We start from the raw sequence: 20,560 nt of genomic DNA, 5'->3' as shown, positions 1-20,560 counted from the left end.
GGGACTGATGCACTTCACAAAATAGATGGCATCATGAGGCAAGAAAATTATGTGGATATATTGAAGCAACATCTCAAGACATCAGTCAGAAAGTTAAAGCTTGGTCACAAATGGGTCTTCCAAAAGGACAATGACCTCAAGCATACTTCCAAAGTTGTGGCAAAATGGCTTAAGGACAACAAAGTCAAGGTACTGGAGTGGCCAGCACAAAGCCCTGACTTCATTCCCATAGAAAATGTGTGGGCAGAACTGAAAAAGTGTGTGTGAGCAAGGAGGCCTACAAACCTGACTTAGTTACACCAGCTCTGTCAGGAGGAATGGGCCAAAATTCGCCCAACTTATTGTGGGAAGCTTGTGGAAGGCTACCCGAAACGTTTGACCCAAGTTAAACAATTGAAAGGCAATGCTACCAAATACTAATTGAGTGTATGTAAACTTCTGACCCACTGGGAATGTGATGAAAGAAATAAAAGCTGAAATAAATCATTCTCTCTACTAATATTCTGACATTTCACATTCTTAAAATAAAGTGGTGATCCTAACTGACCTAAGACAGGGTACTAGGAATAAATGTCAGGAATTGTGAAAAACTGAGTTTAAATGTATTTGGCTAAGGTGTGTGTGTGTGTGCGTGCGTGCGTGTGTGTGTGTGCGTGTGTGCGTGTGCGTGTGTGTGTGTGTGTGTGTGTGTGTGTGTGTGTGTGTGTGTGTGTGTGTGTGTGTGTGTGTGTGTGTGTGTGTGTGTGTGTGTGTGTGTGTGAGATAATTCAGCCCTGGGTGGCAATTAATGGCGAGCGCAGATAGTGGTGGTGGACAGATTGAGTGTCCCAGGGATAGGTCCCTCATCAGGGGACAGGGCGGTGGAGTGAGTCCCATGGACAGCTCCCAGGTTGGGGCACAGCCAGTCAGACAGCAGGTGAAAAGAAAAGAGAACGACTTGATCCTAAGTGTCTTCTCTAATATCAAACTGGAATCCTAAATCAACCCATTGCCTACACATAAGTGAAATTGATGAAAAGTCATCGTAGCCTGTAGGAGGTATATTTTGTTTATACATACAATCCACTAACATCTACACAAGTGCCTGAGCGGTTAGGGACAAAGTTGAGTTGGGGCAACGTGATAGGATAGGAGACAGCAGTTCCGTTTAAACCTGGGAGTTTGGGAGTTTCAATGACCTTCTAAATGTGATAGAAATGTGGGGAAGGAGTGGGGATAGGCTGGTGGGAGGAGCTATAGGATGACTGGAATGGAATAAAAGGAACGGAGTCAAACGTGATTTCCATATATTTGATACCGTTCCATGAATTCCATTCCAGCCATTACAATGAGCCCGTCCCTCTATAGCTCCTCCCACCAGCCTCCACTGCTGTGTAGTCATCCATTAGGTGTGTACTCTGCTATCAGTCTATAGCTCCTCCCACCAGCCTCCACTGCTGTGTAGTAATCCATTAGGTGTGTACTCTGCTATCAGTCTATAGCTCCTCCCACCAGCCTCCACTGCTGTGTAGTAATCCATTAGGTGTGTACTCTGCTATCAGTCTATAGCTCCTCCCACCAGCCTCCACTGCTGTGTAGTAATCCATTAGGTGTGTACTCTGCTATCAGTCTATAGCTCCTCCCACCAGCCTCCACTGCTGTGTAGTCATCCATTAGGTGTGTACTCTGCTATCAGTCTATAGCTCCTCCCACCAGCCTCCACTGCTGTGTAGTAATCCATTAGGTGTGTGCTCTGCTATCAGTCTATAGCTCCTCCCACCAGCCTCCACTGCTGTGTAGTCATCCATTAGGTGTGTACTCTGCTATCAGTCTATAGCTCCTCCCACCAGCCTCCACTGCTGTGTAGTAATCCATTAGGTGTGTACTCTGCTATCAGTCTATAGCTCCTCCCACCAGCCTCCACTGCTGTGTAGTAATCCATTAGGTGTGTACTCTGCTATCAGTCTATAGCTCCTCCCACCAGCCTCCACTGCTGTGTAGTCATCCATTAGGTGTGTACTCTGCTATCAGTCTATAGCTCCTCCCACCAGCCTCCACTGCTGTGTAGTCATCCATTAGGTGTGTACTCTGCTATCAGTCTATAGCTCCTCCCACCAGCCTCCACTGCTGTGTAGTAATCCATTAGGTGTGTACTCTGCTATCAGTCTATAGCTCCTCCCACCAGCCTCCACTGCTGTGTAGTCATCCATTAGGTGTGTACTCTGCTATCAGTCTATAGCTCCTCCCACCAGCCTCCACTGCTGTGTAGTAATCCATTAGGTGTGTACTCTGCTATCAGTCTATAGCTCCTCCCACCAGCCCCCACTGCTGTGTAGTAATCCATTAGGTGTGTACTCTGCTATCAGTCTATAGCTCCTCCCACCAGCCTCCACTGCTGTGTAGTAATCCATTAGGTGTGTACTCTGCTATCAGTCTATAGCTCCTCCCACCAGCCTCCACTGCTGTGTAGTCATCCATTAGGTGTGTACTCTGCTATCAGTCTATAGCTCCTCCCACCAGCCTCCACTGCTGTGTAGTAATCCATTAGGTGTGTGCTCTGCTATCAGTCTATAGCTCCTCCCACCAGCCTCCACTGCTGTGTAGTCATCCATTAGGTGTGTACTCTGCTATCAGTCTATAGCTCCTCCCACCAGCCTCCACTGCTGTGTAGTAATCCATTAGGTGTGTACTCTGCTATCAGTCTATAGCTCCTCCCACCAGCCTCCACTGCTGTGTAGTCATCCATTAGGTGTGTACTCTGCTATCAGTCTATAGCTCCTCCCACCAGCCTCCACTGCTGTGTAGTAATCCATTAGGCGTGTACTCTGCTATCAGTCTATAGCTCCTCCCACCAGCCTCCACTGCTGTGTAGTAATCCATTAGGTGTGTGCTCTGCTATCAGTCTATAGCTCCTCCCACCAGCCTCCACTGCTGTGTAGTCATCCATTAGGTGTGTACTCTGCTATCAGTCTATAGCTCCTCCCACCAGCCTCCACTGCTGTGTAGTAATCCATTAGGCGTGTACTCTGCTATCAGTCTATAGCTCCTCCCACCAGCCTCCACTGCTGTGTAGTAATCCATTAGGTGTGTACTCTGCTATCAGTCTATAGCTCCTCCCACCAGCCTCCACTGCTGTGTAGTCATCCATTAGGTGTGTACTCTGCTATCAGTCTATATCTCCAAACCAAAGTCAAACGGCTGAGAACTGTCTGCCCTTTTTTAAACGTTGCACTGGGACATCCTTCTGACAGATCTGGCAACCACAGTGGAAGGGATCACTTTCTGTCTGTCAAAGAGCATCATGCGCTCCCTATGGAATGTCCCACAGAACCAAAATAAAGATTATTTAATGGTATACACTATTAGAGATATGTATATCCAATGGCTAGACTGAAACTTCTCTTGCACATTAAGTAACCTATAGCTTATATCTATAGCATAAGGCATAGCACTGAACCTAATGGGAAAGAACAAGAGCAGCTGCTGACAGTTGAATTAGGAGCTGTAGAATTACACACACCTCACATGGATAGATATCCCATTACATCACGCACTGCAAAAAGTGACATCTAAGCAAGCAAACATATGTTATATTGAGTGATAAGTCACTTATGTTCTTTTTTTTACTTAACTAAATTATGTTACGTCATTGCCAGATTATTTAGCTTATTTTAATAAGACGATTATATATCTTGAAAAAATATATTCAAATAAGATAAATGACTTGTATTTAGCCTTTTTTAGGTTAAAAGAAGCCAAATATCTGCCAATGACGTTAGATATTTTAGCTTAGTAAGTCAAGAAACACTCATTTGAAGTGAATTATCACTCTAGAAAACATATTTAAGTTGCTTAGATGTCACTTTTTGCTGTGCAAATGTCCGTGAGATCCTAATCATGGTAAAAAAATTGTCAAAATAACACAGAAAACTGTTTTACGATTCAGATCAAACCTAATCGTGTGTAAATATCCGTCAAAACTAAGATCGACTGCAGAAATGTTTCATTTCAAAAGAATCTGTCCATTACTTGTTGAGCAGTAGAACTAAAACGGCAGGCTCTAACTGCTCACACATGTTAGGAAAAAAGACATCTGTGAAAATCAGCAACACACTCTCCTACTTCACCACCACTACTGCAACCAGCACAACATGCAGCTATAAGCACAATCTAAAGCCCAGCACCAATAACAACAAGGAGAAAAGTAAGTCTGACCTGTTTGGAATATGTTGTTCACTACAGATTGAAAGAAGCTTGGAACTTAATAGAGGGGATAAAGTTGGGAGTGTTGGAGAGGGAGGGGGAGGGGGAGAGAGAGAGAGAGAGAGACAGAGAGAGAGAGAGAGAGAGAGAGACAGAGAGAGAGAGAGAGAGAGAGAGAGAGACAGAGAGAGAGAGAGAGAGAGAAAGGAAGAGAGAGAGAGAGACCCGTTTATACCTGGTGCTAACATAGGTCCTTTGTCCTGATTGTGCCCACATTTCCTGGTCCCTCTCTGTACGCAAATTAACTGAGTGTTATTCTTTTAAAATAATATTTATTTATTTATTTTAAGACACCCCTATTGATGTCATAATTTAATGGTGCCACCTGTCAATGATTTTAAAATGAAGATTTCAATTGTTTCTCTGTCCAGATCTGTCTACTGTACACACAAGACAAGACATCCAGACACAATGCATGTTTGACTACCTCTGGGGGTGGTCAGAAAGATCTGATCACAATCAGATCGCAATGCGTATTGTTAATCGTCTACACCTGTCTAAAAATGTGGGCACAATCAGAATGTGGACCAGATCAGGACAGATGACGCATGTTGTTAAAACCAGGTATAAATGGGGCTAAAGAAAGAGAGAGGCAGAAGAGAGAGATAGTCAGTGTGTGTTAAGGGGGTGGGGTAAGTAAAGGATATGGAAAGAGAGAGTAAGAGGAGAGGGAGCGCTGGGTAGGTTGGTTCTGTGGTTGATTAACTGTGTCTCCTGGCCTCTGACCCTCAGAATGTGTTTTTGTGTGTATCCAGGTCCATGTTCAAACTCAACTCTACATTTGTTTAAAATCTTTATTCGTTTTGTCTTCTGCCATGATGACAGGCAACGTTTGTGTGGGTAAAAACATTGTCTGTGTGTATGTGTGTGTCTATTTAAGAAAGCCAGCTGTTAATGACATTAAGTGGTGGCAAAGGAGGGGCATCTGTACTGTTTATATGAGTGGAGGCCAGGGTAGCACTTCACAGCAATCCATAACACACTGTTAATCAGAGAGAGAGAGGAGATGAAGAGAAAGATAGAGAGAGAGAGGAGATGAAGAGAAAGAGAGAGGGGAGGGGGATTAGTGGAGAAAGACAGAAGGAAAGAAAGACAGAGAGAGACAAACTGCAACAGAATGACAGACAGAAACACACTGGAAAGAGAGCACTACAGAGGGAAAGAAGAGGTGGAAAGAAAAAGAGAGTGTGTTGGAGAAAGAGACGACAAGAGCAGTCAAGGTACAACTACATTTCATAGTTTGCTTTCCTGTAGAGCTGCAGAACCATAGTCGTTGTTCTAAAGCAGAGTGGAACCCCATTCAATGTTCTAAAGACAATTAGAACTGTAATCACTATTCTAAAGCACAATCAGAAGCCCAGTCAGTGGTCTGTAGTACAGAACCTCCCTTTAAGGAAGCAGAGAGGGGTCCAGCCTGGTCTCATGGAAGTTCTCCACATGATCCAGCTCCTGCTCTGCTGTACTGCTCACAGTTTGGGTTACACATGACACGTGGCACAGAGAGAGAGAGAGATGCAGAGAAAGAGATGTAAACATAGAGCGGGAGAGAGAGAGAGAGAGAGAGAGAGAGAGAGAGAGAGAGAGAGAGAGAGAGAGAGAGAGAGAGAGAAAGACAGAGAGAGAGAGTCACGGGGAACTCGGCGAATGAGGTGGGCAAGGGTCCAGAAACACGCAAGGCATGAGGGAAGGGGGGCTGTCAGATTTGACAAAGGAATGCATTGAATTAATGTGGTATCAATCATAAAAGGTGGCCTACAGTATTTCATCTTGCCTATGCAAATTAGCTTTCCTGTCAAAATACAATTATACTTGTGTGCTTTATTTCGTAACTTTTTTCTAGTTTACCTCTCCTCCCTCATATGGTCTGATAGGAAGACAGTGGTAATCTCAGGTCTTTTATAATACACGGTGTGATCAACCTCAGGCTCTCATATACACATCACTCAAAGTTCTTCTGTCACCACTGGAGTGATGTGTGCTCACACACACTCACACACACACACTCATGCAAGCACGTACACCAAAACGTACACGAGCGCGGACACACAACGAAACGCACACACACTGCATGATGTCATCTATAAGATATTCTATAGTTGAACTAAGGACTGCGTAGAAGAGTAAAAACACTAAATGTTTGTTTGATCTACTGCTCTGTGATGCCATGACAAGAAACATCTGAACCTTAAACCTATGCATTTACAAATTGTGCTCTACTTTCACACACACAGGCACACACATGCACAGGCACACACATGCACAGGCACACACATGCACACAGCCTCCATCCCTTGATGTAGTGTTTAGAGTTTCTCTCTCCCTAGCTACTGCAGCGTTCCATCTTTCTGAATGAAGATCAGTTGGGGCGTGGTGTAGAATGGCAAGGACCAGCGCCAGTGGTGTAGACTTCCCACTAGAGGGCAGCAGTACATTGATATACTACTGCAGCATCAGACCTGCCTGGGCTGGGCTCCTATGGTGGGTTACAATGGAAAGATCTCAATTGCATACTCCTTGCATCCTCTCTCCTTGTCTCCTTCTCAAAACCCTTTGGAGGAGAAGGTCAGAGGGGCAGGTCCTCTGGCTTTCTCATCCAATGGGTTTTGAGGAGGAGACGAGGAGAGAAGATGCGATGACTACGCAATTGAGATCTTCCCTGAGTCTCTATACTGATTCCCATTGGAGTAGGATGAAGTTGTTCTTCTTGGGATTGGGGTGGGTAAACTGATCTTAGATTCTGTGCTTTCTGGCAACATCTACCTGCCTGGTCTGGAGGGATTGCACCATATTGCTGGCCTTCCTCAGTGGAGTGCAACGGCGCAGACAGACATAAGATGTAGAGACATGGTTCATTATTCCCACGACAGTGTCATGTCTGTGCTGCACTATACACTTCTGTAGCTGTTCCCTCCTGAATAAGCCCCAGGTGAGTATAGATGGAACACTGAAGTGTCAACCTGTTTTCATGCCACTTAGGCAAGCCTCTACCCATGAATACTGCTGACCAGTCAGCTCAGGTTTGTGTGTACTGTGGTTCTGAATCTGTCACCTTGACATTTCAATGGAAAAACAGTCCAAATCAGTCCCGTGTGACTCAGTTTGTAGAGCATGGCGCTTACAATGCCAGGGTTGTGGGTTTGATTACCATGGGGGACCAGTATGAATATGTATGCACTCACTACTGGAAGTCTTGGCTAAGAGAATTTGCTAAATGACTCAAATGTGAACATACAAGCCAAGTCTATTTGCACTGTTAGTCAACTCCTGCTTTTCAGTGCGTGATATCCAGAGCAACAGAAATCCTGTTTGAGCAACTTTTGAAAACGAGAACTAAGTGGCACAGCGGTCTAAAGGCACTACATCTCATTGCTAGAGGCATCACTACAAACCCTGGTTCAATTCCAGGCTAGATCACAACCAGCCGTGATTGGGAGTCCCATATGGCGCCGCACAATTGGACCATCGTCGTTAGGGTTTGGCCGTCATTGTAAATAAGAATTTGTTAACAGACTTGCCTCGTTAAATAAAGGTCCAATAAAAGATTCACACTTCTATTATAAACTACATGTGGTTTTAGCCATTTTTTATTCCATTAATTGACATTTTCCCACCCAAAAAGATTCAATTAAAATGACATGGTAAGATTTAAAAAGCAAATTTTAGAAAGGGAGGAAGTCACTGGTACTGCCCAAATCTAGGTCTGAACACAAAGCATCATGGGAACTCCCTCAACCCCAGTGTAACCAGTGGTCCTTGGAGTCGTAATGAAAGGTTGAGTGAGATGAGGAAGAAGTGAGACCATATATACAGTTGAGGGGACAACCTTTTGAAGAGTATGAACATTTTGTTGAACAGTCCAATAGAACACTTGAGAACCTGTCCAAAAGACTGCACTCCCCTTCAGTTAAAAAACTATCCGTTTAATACCATCTCACCCTTTACGACAACAAACCCATTACTTAACAGAACATGTGTACAATCACACAATACTACCTGACTTCTATGGTTACTAAAAGCCTGATAACTTGGTCAAAGTAAATAGTGCATTTTATTTGTGGGCAGTAGAACAGGAAACAGTGGTATTAGTCTTTATACCTTTATTTTGTCTGCTGAGGTGAGAAGTTACACAAACACGACCTGGGCCAAAGACATTTCTGTATGAGCAGTCCAATATTCTATAGGTAGGTTTGAAACAGGAAGCAAAACAAAACAAACTCATTCCAGACAAAGCAATACAATAGTAACTTGAATATTGACTACAATCTCAAATCATTGTTAACTGAAAATACCAAAGCATGAAATGACTCCATGTATTTGACAAACTTGCTAAGCACAGACATGAATGAGTACTCCACATATTTCTCTCGAATGTGACATGAAAAATAACATTAAGGCTTTTAAATCAGAACCAGATCAAGCCCTACTCAACACCAATCCAATATTTACCACTCACAATTCAAAAATAACAATTCAGAACTTCAAAAGCCTGCCTTTCCCCTCTCCCAGTCTCTCTTATGGGTAAGGGTAGGGTGTAGGGACAGAATTATTTTACCTGCTAAAAATGGAGATGGATTAATTCACACTAGATGAAAGGTTTCAATCCAAAAAAGAAACAAAACCTTCAGAGACACAGGCAGTAATAAAAACGTATGGTACTCAAACTCCGGCCCTGGTGACAATGAAGGTGTGACAGTGTAAATATACAGTATTGGTACCACAAAAGCTGACATTCAGATAAATTAGTCCAATGTGACATTGGAGTTGGTTATGTGTAGTTACAGCTTCTCCCCTCTCGCTACATACACAGGGAGAGGGAGAGGGGCTTAGTCTGATGTACACGAAAGAAAAGAAACAAGGAAATCTAAAGGTCCAAATCTGAGAAGGAAAATCACAAAACGAGGCCATTCCTGTCAATAGCTTTCCATCCTATCCTGTCAATAGCTTTCCATCCTATCCTATCAATAGCTTTCCATCCTATCCCATCAATAGCTTTCCATCCTATCCCATCAATAGCTTTCCATTCTATCCTATCAATAGCTTTCCATCCTATCAATAGCTTTCCTTCCCCCTTTTCACAACAAGAAACCGATCATGTTATCTACATTGGTGGGTCAAATAAAAAAATGTCACCACCTCCCTCTCCCCATATGAAATGATGAATACTCCTGTCCATCCATCTATCCACCACTCTTATAGAGTAGACCAATCCACTTCCCCCTCTCTACACCTTCCTAAAGTACTTAAAACAGGCTCCCTCCATTTAAATACAAACCATAAGGTGTGGCAAGACCCCCCCCACCCCCAGAATGACCCATCGCTTTCTCACAAAGTATAAAAATCATTTACCCCTGTCCTGTTACTACACACAATTCACAAAAATCTTTGAACCCACCCCCCCATCCTGGTTTTCATCAGAATACAAACCCTTCATCTCTCCCTTCTCTTTTGCCCAATAGCAAATAGATCCCCAACCCCTACCCCCGGGTGCTTCTCTGAACTCCACCTGGCCACTTCTCTGAACTCCACCTGGCCTTCTGATGGACTAGGTGAAACATTATGTCGCTCACACCTTTTCAGGTCAAAACAAGTGCCTAGGTGGTGTGGGGTTAGCGGTCGATTTGAAATATGGCAATCCACCCCCCCTCACTATCCTCTTCTGTCGTCATCCTCTACCAGAAGTCTCGGCGGTGGTAGGCATCAGGGTCGCAGTATTTGGTCACCACCACCCGGTTAGCAAACTTCCTGCCCGTCAGACCCTGCATGGCCTTCTGGGAGTCAAACACTGACATGAACTCCACAAAGATCTATAGGACAGAGAGGGATAGAGAGAGGAAATGTAAGGAGGTTCAATGGAGATCATTCAAAAAGGCATAGTGATAAAGCTGAAGACAGACAGAAGCTTCTCTCTCTCACCTTGCCAGTGCCAGGGACTTCCAGCCCATCCACAGGTCTGGGGATCTCGATGCTCTTGACCTGGCCGTACTTGCTGCACTCGTCCCTCACATCCTCCACGATCTCCTCATATTCCTCTTCATCCACCAGCTCCTCCACAGCCACCATATTCATCAGACACAGCACCTCTGTGGGCAGGCCGGCCATCTGGGTCATTGAGCTGTTCATCAGGCCCGGCACCTGCAGCGTCACCGGTGTCTGATTTATACTTGTCTGGAAGGGAGAGGGGAGGGTTGGAGAAGGAGTGTTGGTGGATACAGAACATGCCGTGAGGGATTGGAAAAGTATAAACAAACAGCACAGATCACAACATATGCTCCCCCTCGTCTCTATCTAAGATCCTCTGCACAAGATCCTCTGCACAAGTGCATCTTTCTCAAATGTCCTGAAGGCTCCCTGGACCAAGCGTTTCCCCTCTGCCTTCTACTTCTCTCTCCACTGTAGCACACTACTCCCTGCCTGACCAGCTCCATCTCTCAGTCTTACCAGAGTGGCATTCTTGGATCCCACGCTGGCTCTCTGCACCAGGAGCTTTTTATCCCCCAGCTGCATGCCGTTGAGTCCTGCTATGGCCTGTGGGGACAGGGCATCTCCAAGTGGTTAATACAGCTGTCAATCAGCAGGGACAACCCCCCAGGGTCTATGCACTTCTACACTATATATTGAAATTCTCCCTTTCAAGAACCCAACCGAAAGCTGAATTTAGGATTTTTACCTTTCTACAGATGGTCATTTTAAAAAGGTTTTATTACATTTTTACTGCAATTCAGTTCAATCATAACAGATTACTGTGAAATATTGGGAGCGTAACCATATCAAATCACTTTGTCAAGAGTTATGTCTCTTGCTGTGGGGGCTAAAGTATTATATATGAAACAATAATATCATAAGAGCAGGTCCCCTTTAACATTCATTTACATTTTTATTAATATGCAAGTAATTCAAAATGTGAAGAGATATTGCAAAAATGTGCGAGAAAAAAGAAAAGAAAAACCTGGATCAAATCCAAAACCATGACATGGTGTGTGAAGAACTAAAATGAAGGGGGTGGTTAGCTACCTGATTCTCCATGGTGATCTGGTCGTTCAGGTTGACGTCTACATACTCACAGAACGCATAACCCTTAGACAAACCTGTGGCACTATCCTTGACCAAGTTAAAGGCCTTGAGAGGCCCAAACGATGTCAGGAGCTCCTTCACCTGGAGAACACAGAGAGGGAAGATTACCATAGAGATCAGAGGGGAAAAGATGGGAGGGACAGGGGAAATGGGAGAACAGTCAGACGAGGAGAGGAGACATTGTTGAACACTTAACATCTCAGACTATTGGAGCTCTTCCAAGCTGTCTGGCTTCCATCAACAGTGTTACTTCAGTACACTGCTAACCGCGTCCAGCATTGACTAGGCATGTGAGAAAACAGGAGGTTTTCACTGGGCCAGACTGGGACGTCACGGGAGGTGAGCAGCCAGACAGCATGTGGCTCCAGGTGACCTGGTTAGAAGGCTAAGCTGCTTAAGGTCAGCTCACTGACCTGGTCATCATTCAGGTAGTTGGGCAGGCCCCCGATGAACAGCTTGTGGGCCGAGTCAGGCACCACTGTGGACACCACGCCTACACAGACAGAAGGAGAGAGAAGTTATTTAAAGTCAACCAAACGTTGATATAAACAGCCTACATCCAGTCTGATCCTACAGAGACAGGTAAATAGTTCAAGTAGGCCAGACTAAGAAGGGTTTAAAGATGGACTAAATAGAAAGTGAAAGAGCCAGAGAAGTTTGGACAGTAAACCGACAGACAGAGACAGACAGACAGACAGACAGACAGACCAGGCACGTAGACGCTGGGGTTCTCGCTCATGCCGGGCAGAGGCTGGTAGTCATGGGGACGGCGGATCTTCAGACTCTGTCCCTGGAAGATGATGCCATCGAACGCCATGGCCTGGGTTGTCTCATCCACTGAGCGGAACTATGGGACAACAAAACACAGACCAGGTTTTAGAAAGGTAGAGGGTTAACTTTCACCTGTCAGATTATTTCAGAAAGCTCAGATAAAAGGGCCGAACAGGCCCCCATTAACATCGACGGGGCTGTAGTGGCGCGGGTCGAGAGTTAAATTCCTTGGAGTCCACATCAACAAACTAGAATGGTTCAAACACACCAAGACAGTTGTGAAGAGGGCACAACAACACCTATTCCCCCCTCAGGAGACTGAAAAGATTTGGCATGGGTCTTCAGATCCTCAAAAAGTTCTACAGCTGCACCATCAAGAGCATCCTGACTGGTTGCATCACAGCCTGGTATGGCAACAGCTCAGCCTCTGACCGTAAGGCACGACAGAAGTTAGTGCGTACAGCCCAGTACATCTCTGGCGCCAAGCTTCCTGCCATCCAGGACCTCTATAATAGGCGGTGTCAGAGGAAAGCCCATAAAATAGTTAGAGACTCCAGTCACCCAAGTTATAGACTGTTTCCTCTGATACCGAGCGGCAAGCGGTACCGGAGAGCCAAGTCTAGGACCTAAATGCTCCTCAACAGCTTCTAACCCCAAGCCATTAGACTGCTGAACAATTCATAAAAAATCACCACTGGACAATTTACATTGACCCCCCCTGTACACTGCTGCTACTCGCTGTGTTTGTTACCTATGCAGTCACTTCACCCCCACCTACATGTACAAATTACCTCAACTAGCCTGTACCCCCACACACTGACTCGGTACCGGTGTCCCCTGTATATAGCCCCGTTATTATTATTACTTTATATTTTTATAGTTACTTTATATTGTAACTTTTATTTTAACCTACTTGGTAAATATTTTCTTCTTGAACTGCACTGTTGGTTAAGGGCTTGTATAAGTAAGCATTTCACGGTAAAGTCCACACTTCTTGTATTCGGCACATGTGACAAATCAAGTTTGATTTGAAAAGAGGTCATTTTGGACTATTGAGGAAGGTCACATTTCTTCTCCAGTATTGCGTATAGTCAAGTGGGTGTTGAGACCCACCTCGAGGAAGGCAAAGTTCTTGTCCTGGTTGATCTGAACAGCAAGGACGGGGTTCCCCGGAGCCTGAGTGAGACCACCCAGACGCATCTGGGCATTGAAGAAATCCATCATGGACTCCTACACAGGTAGAGGGAGAGACATTGAGGCAATACTCTGGAAGACTCACACCAACAACAGTATTTATTATGCACTCTGATCACCCTAAGCTTGAAATACTAGTTGACAGAATCAGATGGCGCGGCCCCTATCTTTAACCTGACAGAATCAGATGGCGCGGCCCCTATCCTTAACCTGACAGAATCAGATGGCGCGGCCCCTAGCCTTAACCTGACAGAATCAGATGGCGCGGCCCCTATCCTTAACCCGACAGAATCAGATGGCGCGGCCCCTATCTTTAACCTGACAGAATCAGATGGCGCGGCCCCTATCCTTAACCTGACAGAATCAGATGGCGCGGCCCCTATCTTTAACCTGACAGAATCAGATGGCGCGGCCCCTATCTTTAACCTGACAGAATCAGATGGCGCGGCCCCTAGCCTTAACCTGACAGAATCAGATGGCGCGGCCCCTATCTTTAACCTGACAGAATCAGATGGCGCGGCCCCTAGCCTTAACCTGACAGAATCAGATGGCGCGGCCCCTATCTTTAACCTGACAGAATCAGATGGCGCGGCCCCTATCTTTAACCTGACAGAATCAGATGGCGCGGCCCCTAGCCTTAACCTGACAGAATCAGATGGCGCGGCCCCTATCTTTAACCTGACAGAATCAGATGGCGCGGCCCCTATCCTTAACCTGACAGAATCAGATGGCGCGGCCCCTAGCCTTAACCTGACAGAATCAGATGGCGCGGCCCCTATCTTTAACCTGACAGAATCAGATGGCGCGGCCCCTATCCTTAACCTGACAGAATCAGATGGCGCGGCCCCTATCCTTAACCTGACAGAATCAGATGGCGCGGCCCCTATCTTTAACCTGACAGAATCAGATGGCGCGGCCCCTAGCCTTAACCTGACAGAATCAGATGGCGCGGCCCCTATCCTTAACCTGACAGAATCAGATGGCGCGGCCCCTAGCCTTAACCTGACAGAATCAGATGGCGCGGCCCCTATCCTTAACCTGACAGAATCAGATGGCGCGGCCCCTATCCTTAACCTGACAGAATCAGATGGCGCGGCCCCTATCCTTAACCTGACAGAATCAGATGGCGCGACCCCTATCCTTAACCTGACAGAATCAGATGGCGCGGCCCCTATCTTTAACCTGACAGAATCAGATGGCGCGGCCCCTATCCTTAACCTGACAGAATCAGATGGCGCGGCCCCTATCCTTAACCTGACAGAATCAGATGGCGCGGCCCCTATCCTTAACCTGACAGAATCAGATGGCGCGGCCCCTATCCTTAACCTGACAGAATCAGATGGCGCGGCCCCTATCTTTAACCTGACAGAATCAGATGGCGCGGCCCCTATCTTTAACCTGACAGAATCAGATGGCGCGGCCCCTATCTTTAACCTGACAGAATCAGATGGCGCGGCCCCTATCCTTAACCTGACAGAATCAGATGGCGCGGCCCCTATCCTTAACCTGACAGAATCAGATGGCGCGGCCCCTATCCTTAACCTGACAGAATCAGATGGCGCGGCCCCTAGCCTTAACCTGACAGAATCAGATGGCGCGGCCCCTATCCTTAACCTGACAGAATCAGATGGCGCGGCCCCTATCCTTAACCTGACAGAATCAGATGGCGCGGCCCCTATCCTTAACCTGACAGAATCAGATGGCGCGGCCCCTATCTTTAACCTGACAGAATCAGATGGCGCGGCCCCTATCTTTAACCTGACAGAATCAGATGGCGCGGCCCCTAGCCTTAACCTGACAGAATCAGATGGCGCGGCCCCTATCCTTAACCTGACAGAATCAGATGGCGCGGCCCCTATCCTTAACCTGACAGAATCAGATGGCGCGGCCCCTATCCTTAACCTGACAGAATCAGATGGCGCGGCCCCTATCCTTAACCTGACAGAATCAGATGGCGCGGCCCCTATCCTTAACCTGACAGAATCAGATGGCGCGGCCCCTATCCTTAACCTGACAGAATCAGATGGCGCGGCCCCTAGCCTTAACCTGACAGAATCAGATGGCGCGGCCCCTATCCTTAACCTGACAGAATCAGATGGCGCGGCCCCTATCCTTAACCTGACAGAATCAGATGGCGCGGCCCCTATCTTTAACCTGACAGAATCAGATGGCGCGGCCCCTATCCTTAACCTGACAGAATCAGATGGCGCGGCCCCTATCCTTAACCTGACAGAATCAGATGGCGCGGCCCCTATCTTTAACCTGACAGAATCAGATGGCGCGGCCCCTATCCTTAACCTGACAGAATCAGATGGCGCGGCCCCTATCTTTAACCTGACAGAATCAGATGGCGCGGCCCCTAGCCTTAACCTGACAGAATCAGATGGCGCGGCCCCTATCCTTAACCTGACAGAATCAGATGGCGCGGCCCCTAGCCTTAACCTGACAGAATCAGATGGCGCGGCCCCTAGCCTTAACCTGACAGAATCAGATGGCGCGGCCCCTAGCCTTAACCTGACAGAATCAGATGGCGCGGCCCCTAGCCTTAACCTGACAGAATCAGATGGCGCGGCCCCTAGCCTTAACCTGACAGAATCAGATGGCGCGGCCCCTAGCCTTAACCTGACAGAATCAGATGGCGCGGCCCCTAGCCTTAACCTGACAGAATCAGATGGCGCGGCCCCTAGCCTTAACCTGACAGAATCAGATGGCGCGGCCCCTAGCCTTAACCTGACAGAATCAGATGGCGCGGCCCCTAGCCTTAACCTGACAGAATCAGATGGCGCGGCCCCTAGCCTTAACCTGACAGAATCAGAGCCCCTATCCTTAACCTGACAGAATCAGATGGCGCGGCCCCTATCCTTAACCTGACAGAATCAGATGGCGCGGCCCCTATCCTTAACCTGACAGAATCAGATGGCGCGGCCCCTATCCTTAACCTGACAGAATCAGATGGCGCGGCCCCTAGCCTTAACCTGACAGAATCAGATGGCGCGGCCCCTAGCCTTAACCTGACAGAATCAGATGGCGCGGCCCCTATCCTTAACCTGACAGAATCAGATGGCGCGGCCCCTAGCCTTAACCTGACAGAATCAGATGGCGCGGCCCCTAGCCTTAACCTGACAGAATCAGATGGCGCGGCCCCTAGCCTTAACCTGACAGAATCAGATGGCGCGGCCCCTATCCTTAACCTGACAGAATCAGATGGCGCGGCCCCTATCTTTAAACTGTCAAGGCTCTATGGTGAACTTTTTTTCTTTTTACAAGGAACATGTGAAAAATGTAGGCACAAACAAAGACATTTAAAACCGCAATGAAAAATGAGGAAATAAAAGCTAGAATCCGTCATTTTTCTCGACACACTGGTCCTCCTAAATAAAAAATTCCAGGTTGCACAGCTACATATTCAGGCACATATGAGAGTAAAATTGCGGTACTGCAGAGCCATGTATCAACTTCTACCTACTCCATCTCTCTGAACTCTGTCCCTACATCCATCCAGGAGCTAACTGACCTCTGTGATGCCGAAGGGGATGTTGCCCACATAAAGCCGACGGGCCTGTCTGGTCATCTGGCTTCCCACCACAGGGACGGGAGTGGGGGTCACGGCCAGGCCGTCTGGGGTCATGGTGGGCAGCAGGGCCGTGGCTGGGATCTGACCCGCAGCTTGAGGAGAAGTCACATGTTTAAAACAACATTCATACAGCTTCCAGAACAAGACAGTATTAGTAAGAACACAGTTAAATAGGAGGCCAAACGAGGGTCAAAGAGTTTAATAGAGTAGATGAAAATAGAGGAGCGAGAACAAGGAAGAGAGGAAGAGGATGATGAAGTGAGGCCTCCTCTCTTACCCTGCATGGCTTTGTACTGCATCACACTGATGTGTTCAAATCCAGGAGGAGGGACGTCCCAGTACTTCTTCACTTTGTTCTTCTTCTTCGTTTCACGGTGCGGGGAACGACTGATGGAGAGAAAATAGGACAGGAGGAGTGAGGACAGAAAGACCAACAAAGGAGTGCAGGGAGAAACAGATGACGTAAAAAGACAGAAGTCATTACTTGTGATGTCCTGTGAGTCAAGCCTTAAATAGACCTTTAGAGAAACCTAGAGCTTCTCTTTAACCCATCTATGAGAAACACCAGGTTTACACTTCTGAATCCATGTTATAAATTATTATACCTTTTACAAATACAAGTGATTTCAATTGACATACTACTTTTAAATGACATTTACAGTGGATGTCACAGAGCCCTACAAATCTAACCCATTATTACAGAGTTGACCCTACAGTTTCATTTTTCTCTCTCCATAGAAACCCCTTACCGAAACATTCCCACACAATTGTATACACAGGATATAATATGCTGTTGTAAACATGAGTGGATAGTACACAATCAGAGGAAAGATCACTTGCTAGAGTGACTGGAGTGATATTGTAATAATGCAGAAACAAGCTCTGTGTTAGTTTGCTGTATTACCTTACAGCAATCTCTTGGGGTTGTTGTTGGGATGGTGAGCTGAAATGACATTGGAAGGAGTTCACATTTCATTTCACTCCAACCCTGGTCACAGGTAGTTCCAATGCAGGAAGTGGAACTAGAGTGCAATTCGAAATTAGCCCCAAGCCACTGTTTGTATGAACTTCACATAGATGCTAAAGGATTGGACGGGTATAAGCAATATGGTCTTCTGCTGGAGCTCTCACCACATCCACTCCTTTCAGATCTACTAGTAGGGCCTAGGGATAGGGACCGATTTGGAATCTTCTACAGAACACTGAGGTCTAGTAAGTGTACGCTATGGCTCTTTCCACTAAAATGACTTCAGGGACCAGGTGTAGAATGTTCAACGCATGTGTGAACACTGTTAGATGTGAGTCTTCCTCCAAACTTGCATCTCACTGTCAGGACAATAGGTGGGCTACCTCATACAGAGGAATAATGCTGTATATCAATATGCTTCAGAGCTTTCTATTTCAGATTTAAACTTTTTACGAGGTACAGTCAGTGTTGCCTGGGTTGCTTATTTTCCAAGTGTCCTGATAGTGTTCACTCATCAGGTGTGCAGATAGCCCTACTCAAACCAGTACGTAGTACCTGCACGTAACTAGGTCTCTTACACACCTGAGGGCGTGCAGTAAGACAATGCTGTAGTTACCTGCGTCTCGGTCTGCGCTCCTTGCTGTCTCCACGGCGATCCCTGCTGCGTCTGTCCTTGTCTCTGCTCCTCCTCTTCCTCTCTCGGCTGCGGCTGCGAGAGGGGGAGCGACGGTGGTGGCGGTTCTCCTTGTCCTTCTCCGCTGGAGGAAGGGAAAGAAAGGGGAAGGAACGGTGAAACAATAGAACAAGGGGGGATGGGAGGAAAGAAAACAGAAAGGGAGGAAAGAAAACAGAGGGGGAGGAGAGAAAACGGTTGAGTTAAAATAATATAACTTTGCCATTAAACAGACGCTTTTATCCAAAGCGACTTACAGTCATGCGTGCATACATTTTACGTACGGGTGTTCCCGGGAATCGAGCGCCCTATCCTGGCGTTGCAAGCGCCATGCTCTACCAACTGAGCTACAGAGGACCATAGAGATGGGGAGGAGAGAAGATGGTACAGGGGGCAAGAGGATTGACACCGTTACGTGTTTACTTTCATAGGATATAGCTACTGTATGGCCAAGAGACGTTAACTTTTAATGGATTAATATTTTAACTGGCAACTTCAACACATTCAGAGCAGGAAAACGTCAGCTGGCTCAAAACAGGGTCGATTAGTGACAGTAATATCGTTACTTTTAAACAATGGGTTAGCTAGTTATAGCCACACACATGTGCCTGGGACGACAGCTGCGACAGAGTGGATTCTAGCAGCCAACGTCCCTACTAGCTAGTTAGCCAGCCCGCGCTCTTGTGTTGTGATGATATGCGATTGCTAACTAGCTAGTTTAGAACCTGGCTATAAAATAAGTGATTAACTAGCTAGCTTACCTTGTTTGTTTTCAGACAGTTGTCTCTCGAATTCGTCGAAATCCGACATTGCCGTTTCTTATTTGCTAGCCCTAGCTAGTTAGTTAGTTGTGACTGTAAAATGGACGGGAAAGCTGAGCGGTCGCTAGCTTGCGAAAAAAGAGCACAGCACACTTAGTAAAATGCTAGCTAACTACACACCACCAATGCAACGGTTTAGAAATATCAAAATAAACAACTCCAGGCGAGTTAAAGATGTGGTTCTAGTTTACACTAAGAAGTGAAAATAACTTTGATGAAGAAAACGTGTTATCTTGTGATAGCTAGTTAGATAAAGCAAAGTCCAGGCTGGGGCCTGTTCTTGAAGCAGTCGTGGTATCGAGCTAATGCTAACTAGCAAGTCGAGTGAATAAGGATATGCTGGTACAATTGCACATCCAATGTTATGCCGTTCGTCCTGTTGATGTTACAACGGTGTTTGGCGTCGTCCCAATATATGTTTTTCAATTAAATGTATACAAGGAGAAAATACGGGATATGTTCGGTATGCCCGCTTTTTGCTTTTCGTCTCCCAGGCACCCCGTGACACCGGAAGTTGATATACACATTTTACATTTAGCGCCCCCTTTGGGCCTGTAATTCAACCTACAAAACATGTACATACAGTACAGTGCCTTGCGAAAGTATTCGGCCCCCTTGAACTTTGCGACCTTTTGCCACATTTCAGGCTTCAAACATAACAAAACTGGCCTTTATGGAAGAGTGGCAAGAAGAAAGCAATTTCTTAAAGATATCCATAAAAAGTGCCGTTTAAAGTTTGCCACAAGCCACCTGGGAGACACACCAAACATGTGGAAGAAGGTGCTCTGGTCAGATGAAACCAAAATTGAACTTTTTGGCAACAATGCAAAACGTTATGTTTGGCGTAAAAGCAACACAGCCCATTACCCTGAACACACCATCCCCACTGTCAAACATGGTGGTGGCAGCATCATGGTTTGGGCCTGCTTTTCTTCAGCAGGGACAGGGAAGATGGTTAAAATTGATGGGAAGATGGATGGAGCCAAATACAGGACCATTCTGGAAGAAAACGTGATGGAGTCTGCAAAAGACCTGAGACTGGGACGGAGATTTGTCTTCCAAGACAATGATCCAAAACATAAGGCAAAATCTACAATGGAATGGTTCAAAAATAAACATATCTAGGTGTTAGAATGGCCAAGTCAAAGTCCAGACCTGAATCCAATCGAGAATCTGTGGAAAGAACTGAAAACTACTGTTCACAAATGCTCTCCATCCAACCTCACTGAGCTCAAGCTGTTTTGCAA

At 46.3% G+C, this 20,560-nt stretch overlaps 2 protein-coding genes and 2 long non-coding RNA genes across 14 annotated transcripts in view; 1 reads left to right on the top strand and 3 right to left on the bottom strand.

Moving 5' to 3' along the window:
- LOC118363017 (voltage-dependent calcium channel gamma-6 subunit-like) overlaps positions 1-4,283 on the bottom strand; it is a 50,978-nt gene extending 46,695 nt beyond the window's left edge. Inside the window, exon 1 of the mRNA XM_052490083.1 lies at positions 4,195-4,283. The gene's annotated coding sequence lies outside the window, so the exon portion shown is untranslated. The remainder of the gene's footprint in view (positions 1-4,194) is intronic.
- LOC127914343 (uncharacterized) lies at positions 1,481-3,136 on the top strand. 8 transcript variants are annotated; one of them, XR_008088141.1, is made up of 7 exons: positions 1,481-1,589; positions 1,791-1,924; positions 2,059-2,259; positions 2,327-2,527; positions 2,595-2,661; positions 2,729-2,862; positions 2,930-3,055. It is a non-coding gene; the product is annotated as an uncharacterized LOC127914343 (long non-coding RNA). The 8 variants fall into 8 exon arrangements; XR_008088139.1 differs by having other exon boundaries at positions 2,997-3,040; XR_008088144.1 differs by lacking the exon at positions 2,729-2,862 and having other exon boundaries at positions 2,930-3,061.
- A 4,039-nt stretch (positions 4,284-8,322) lies between the features above and the next one.
- Positions 8,323-19,842, bottom strand: LOC118364631 (splicing factor U2AF 65 kDa subunit-like). 4 transcript variants are annotated; one of them, XM_035746338.2, is made up of 13 exons: positions 19,254-19,842; positions 18,777-18,839; positions 18,436-18,577; positions 17,757-17,795; positions 17,130-17,239; positions 16,793-16,944; positions 13,198-13,314; positions 12,022-12,160; positions 11,727-11,806; positions 11,254-11,394; positions 10,681-10,767; positions 10,156-10,407; positions 8,323-10,046 (listed from the first exon to the last, which is right to left on the bottom strand). In XM_035746338.2, exons 1-13 carry the CDS (start codon positions 19,300-19,302, stop codon positions 9,912-9,914), a joined length of 1,506 nt encoding a protein of 501 aa, XP_035602231.1. In that variant the 5' UTR covers positions 19,303-19,842; the 3' UTR covers positions 8,323-9,911. The 4 variants fall into 4 exon arrangements, with proteins under 4 accessions (XP_035602231.1, XP_035602232.1, XP_035602233.1 ...); XM_035746339.2 differs by lacking the exon at positions 17,757-17,795; XM_035746340.2 differs by lacking the exon at positions 18,777-18,839.
- Positions 14,958-16,777, bottom strand: LOC127914342 (uncharacterized). The gene is made up of 3 exons (XR_008088138.1): positions 16,362-16,777; positions 15,613-16,080; positions 14,958-15,000 (listed from the first exon to the last, which is right to left on the bottom strand). It is a non-coding gene; the product is annotated as an uncharacterized LOC127914342 (long non-coding RNA).
- Positions 19,843-20,560: the final 718 nt, after the last annotated feature.

Source organism: Oncorhynchus keta, chromosome 31, assembly GCF_023373465.1.
Source record: "Oncorhynchus keta strain PuntledgeMale-10-30-2019 chromosome 31, Oket_V2, whole genome shotgun sequence".
Lineage (NCBI taxonomy): Eukaryota > Metazoa > Chordata > Actinopteri > Salmoniformes > Salmonidae > Oncorhynchus > Oncorhynchus keta.
The sequence above is the reverse complement of the archived record's forward strand: the minus strand, read 5'-3'. Positions and strand labels throughout refer to the sequence as shown.

Coding starts and splice junctions, on each gene's coding strand:
- LOC118364631 (XM_035746338.2), bottom strand. CDS start 19,302: ATGTCGGATTTCGACGAATTCGAGAGACAACTGTCTGAAAACAAACAA. Junction 18,578..18,776: donor CTCGATTCCCGGGAACACCC/GTACGTAAAATG, acceptor CCCTTCCTCCAG/CGGAGAAGGACAAGGAGAAC. Junction 12,161..13,197: donor AGAACTTTGCCTTCCTCGAG/GTGGGTCTCAAC, acceptor GTTGTCCCATAG/TTCCGCTCAGTGGATGAGAC.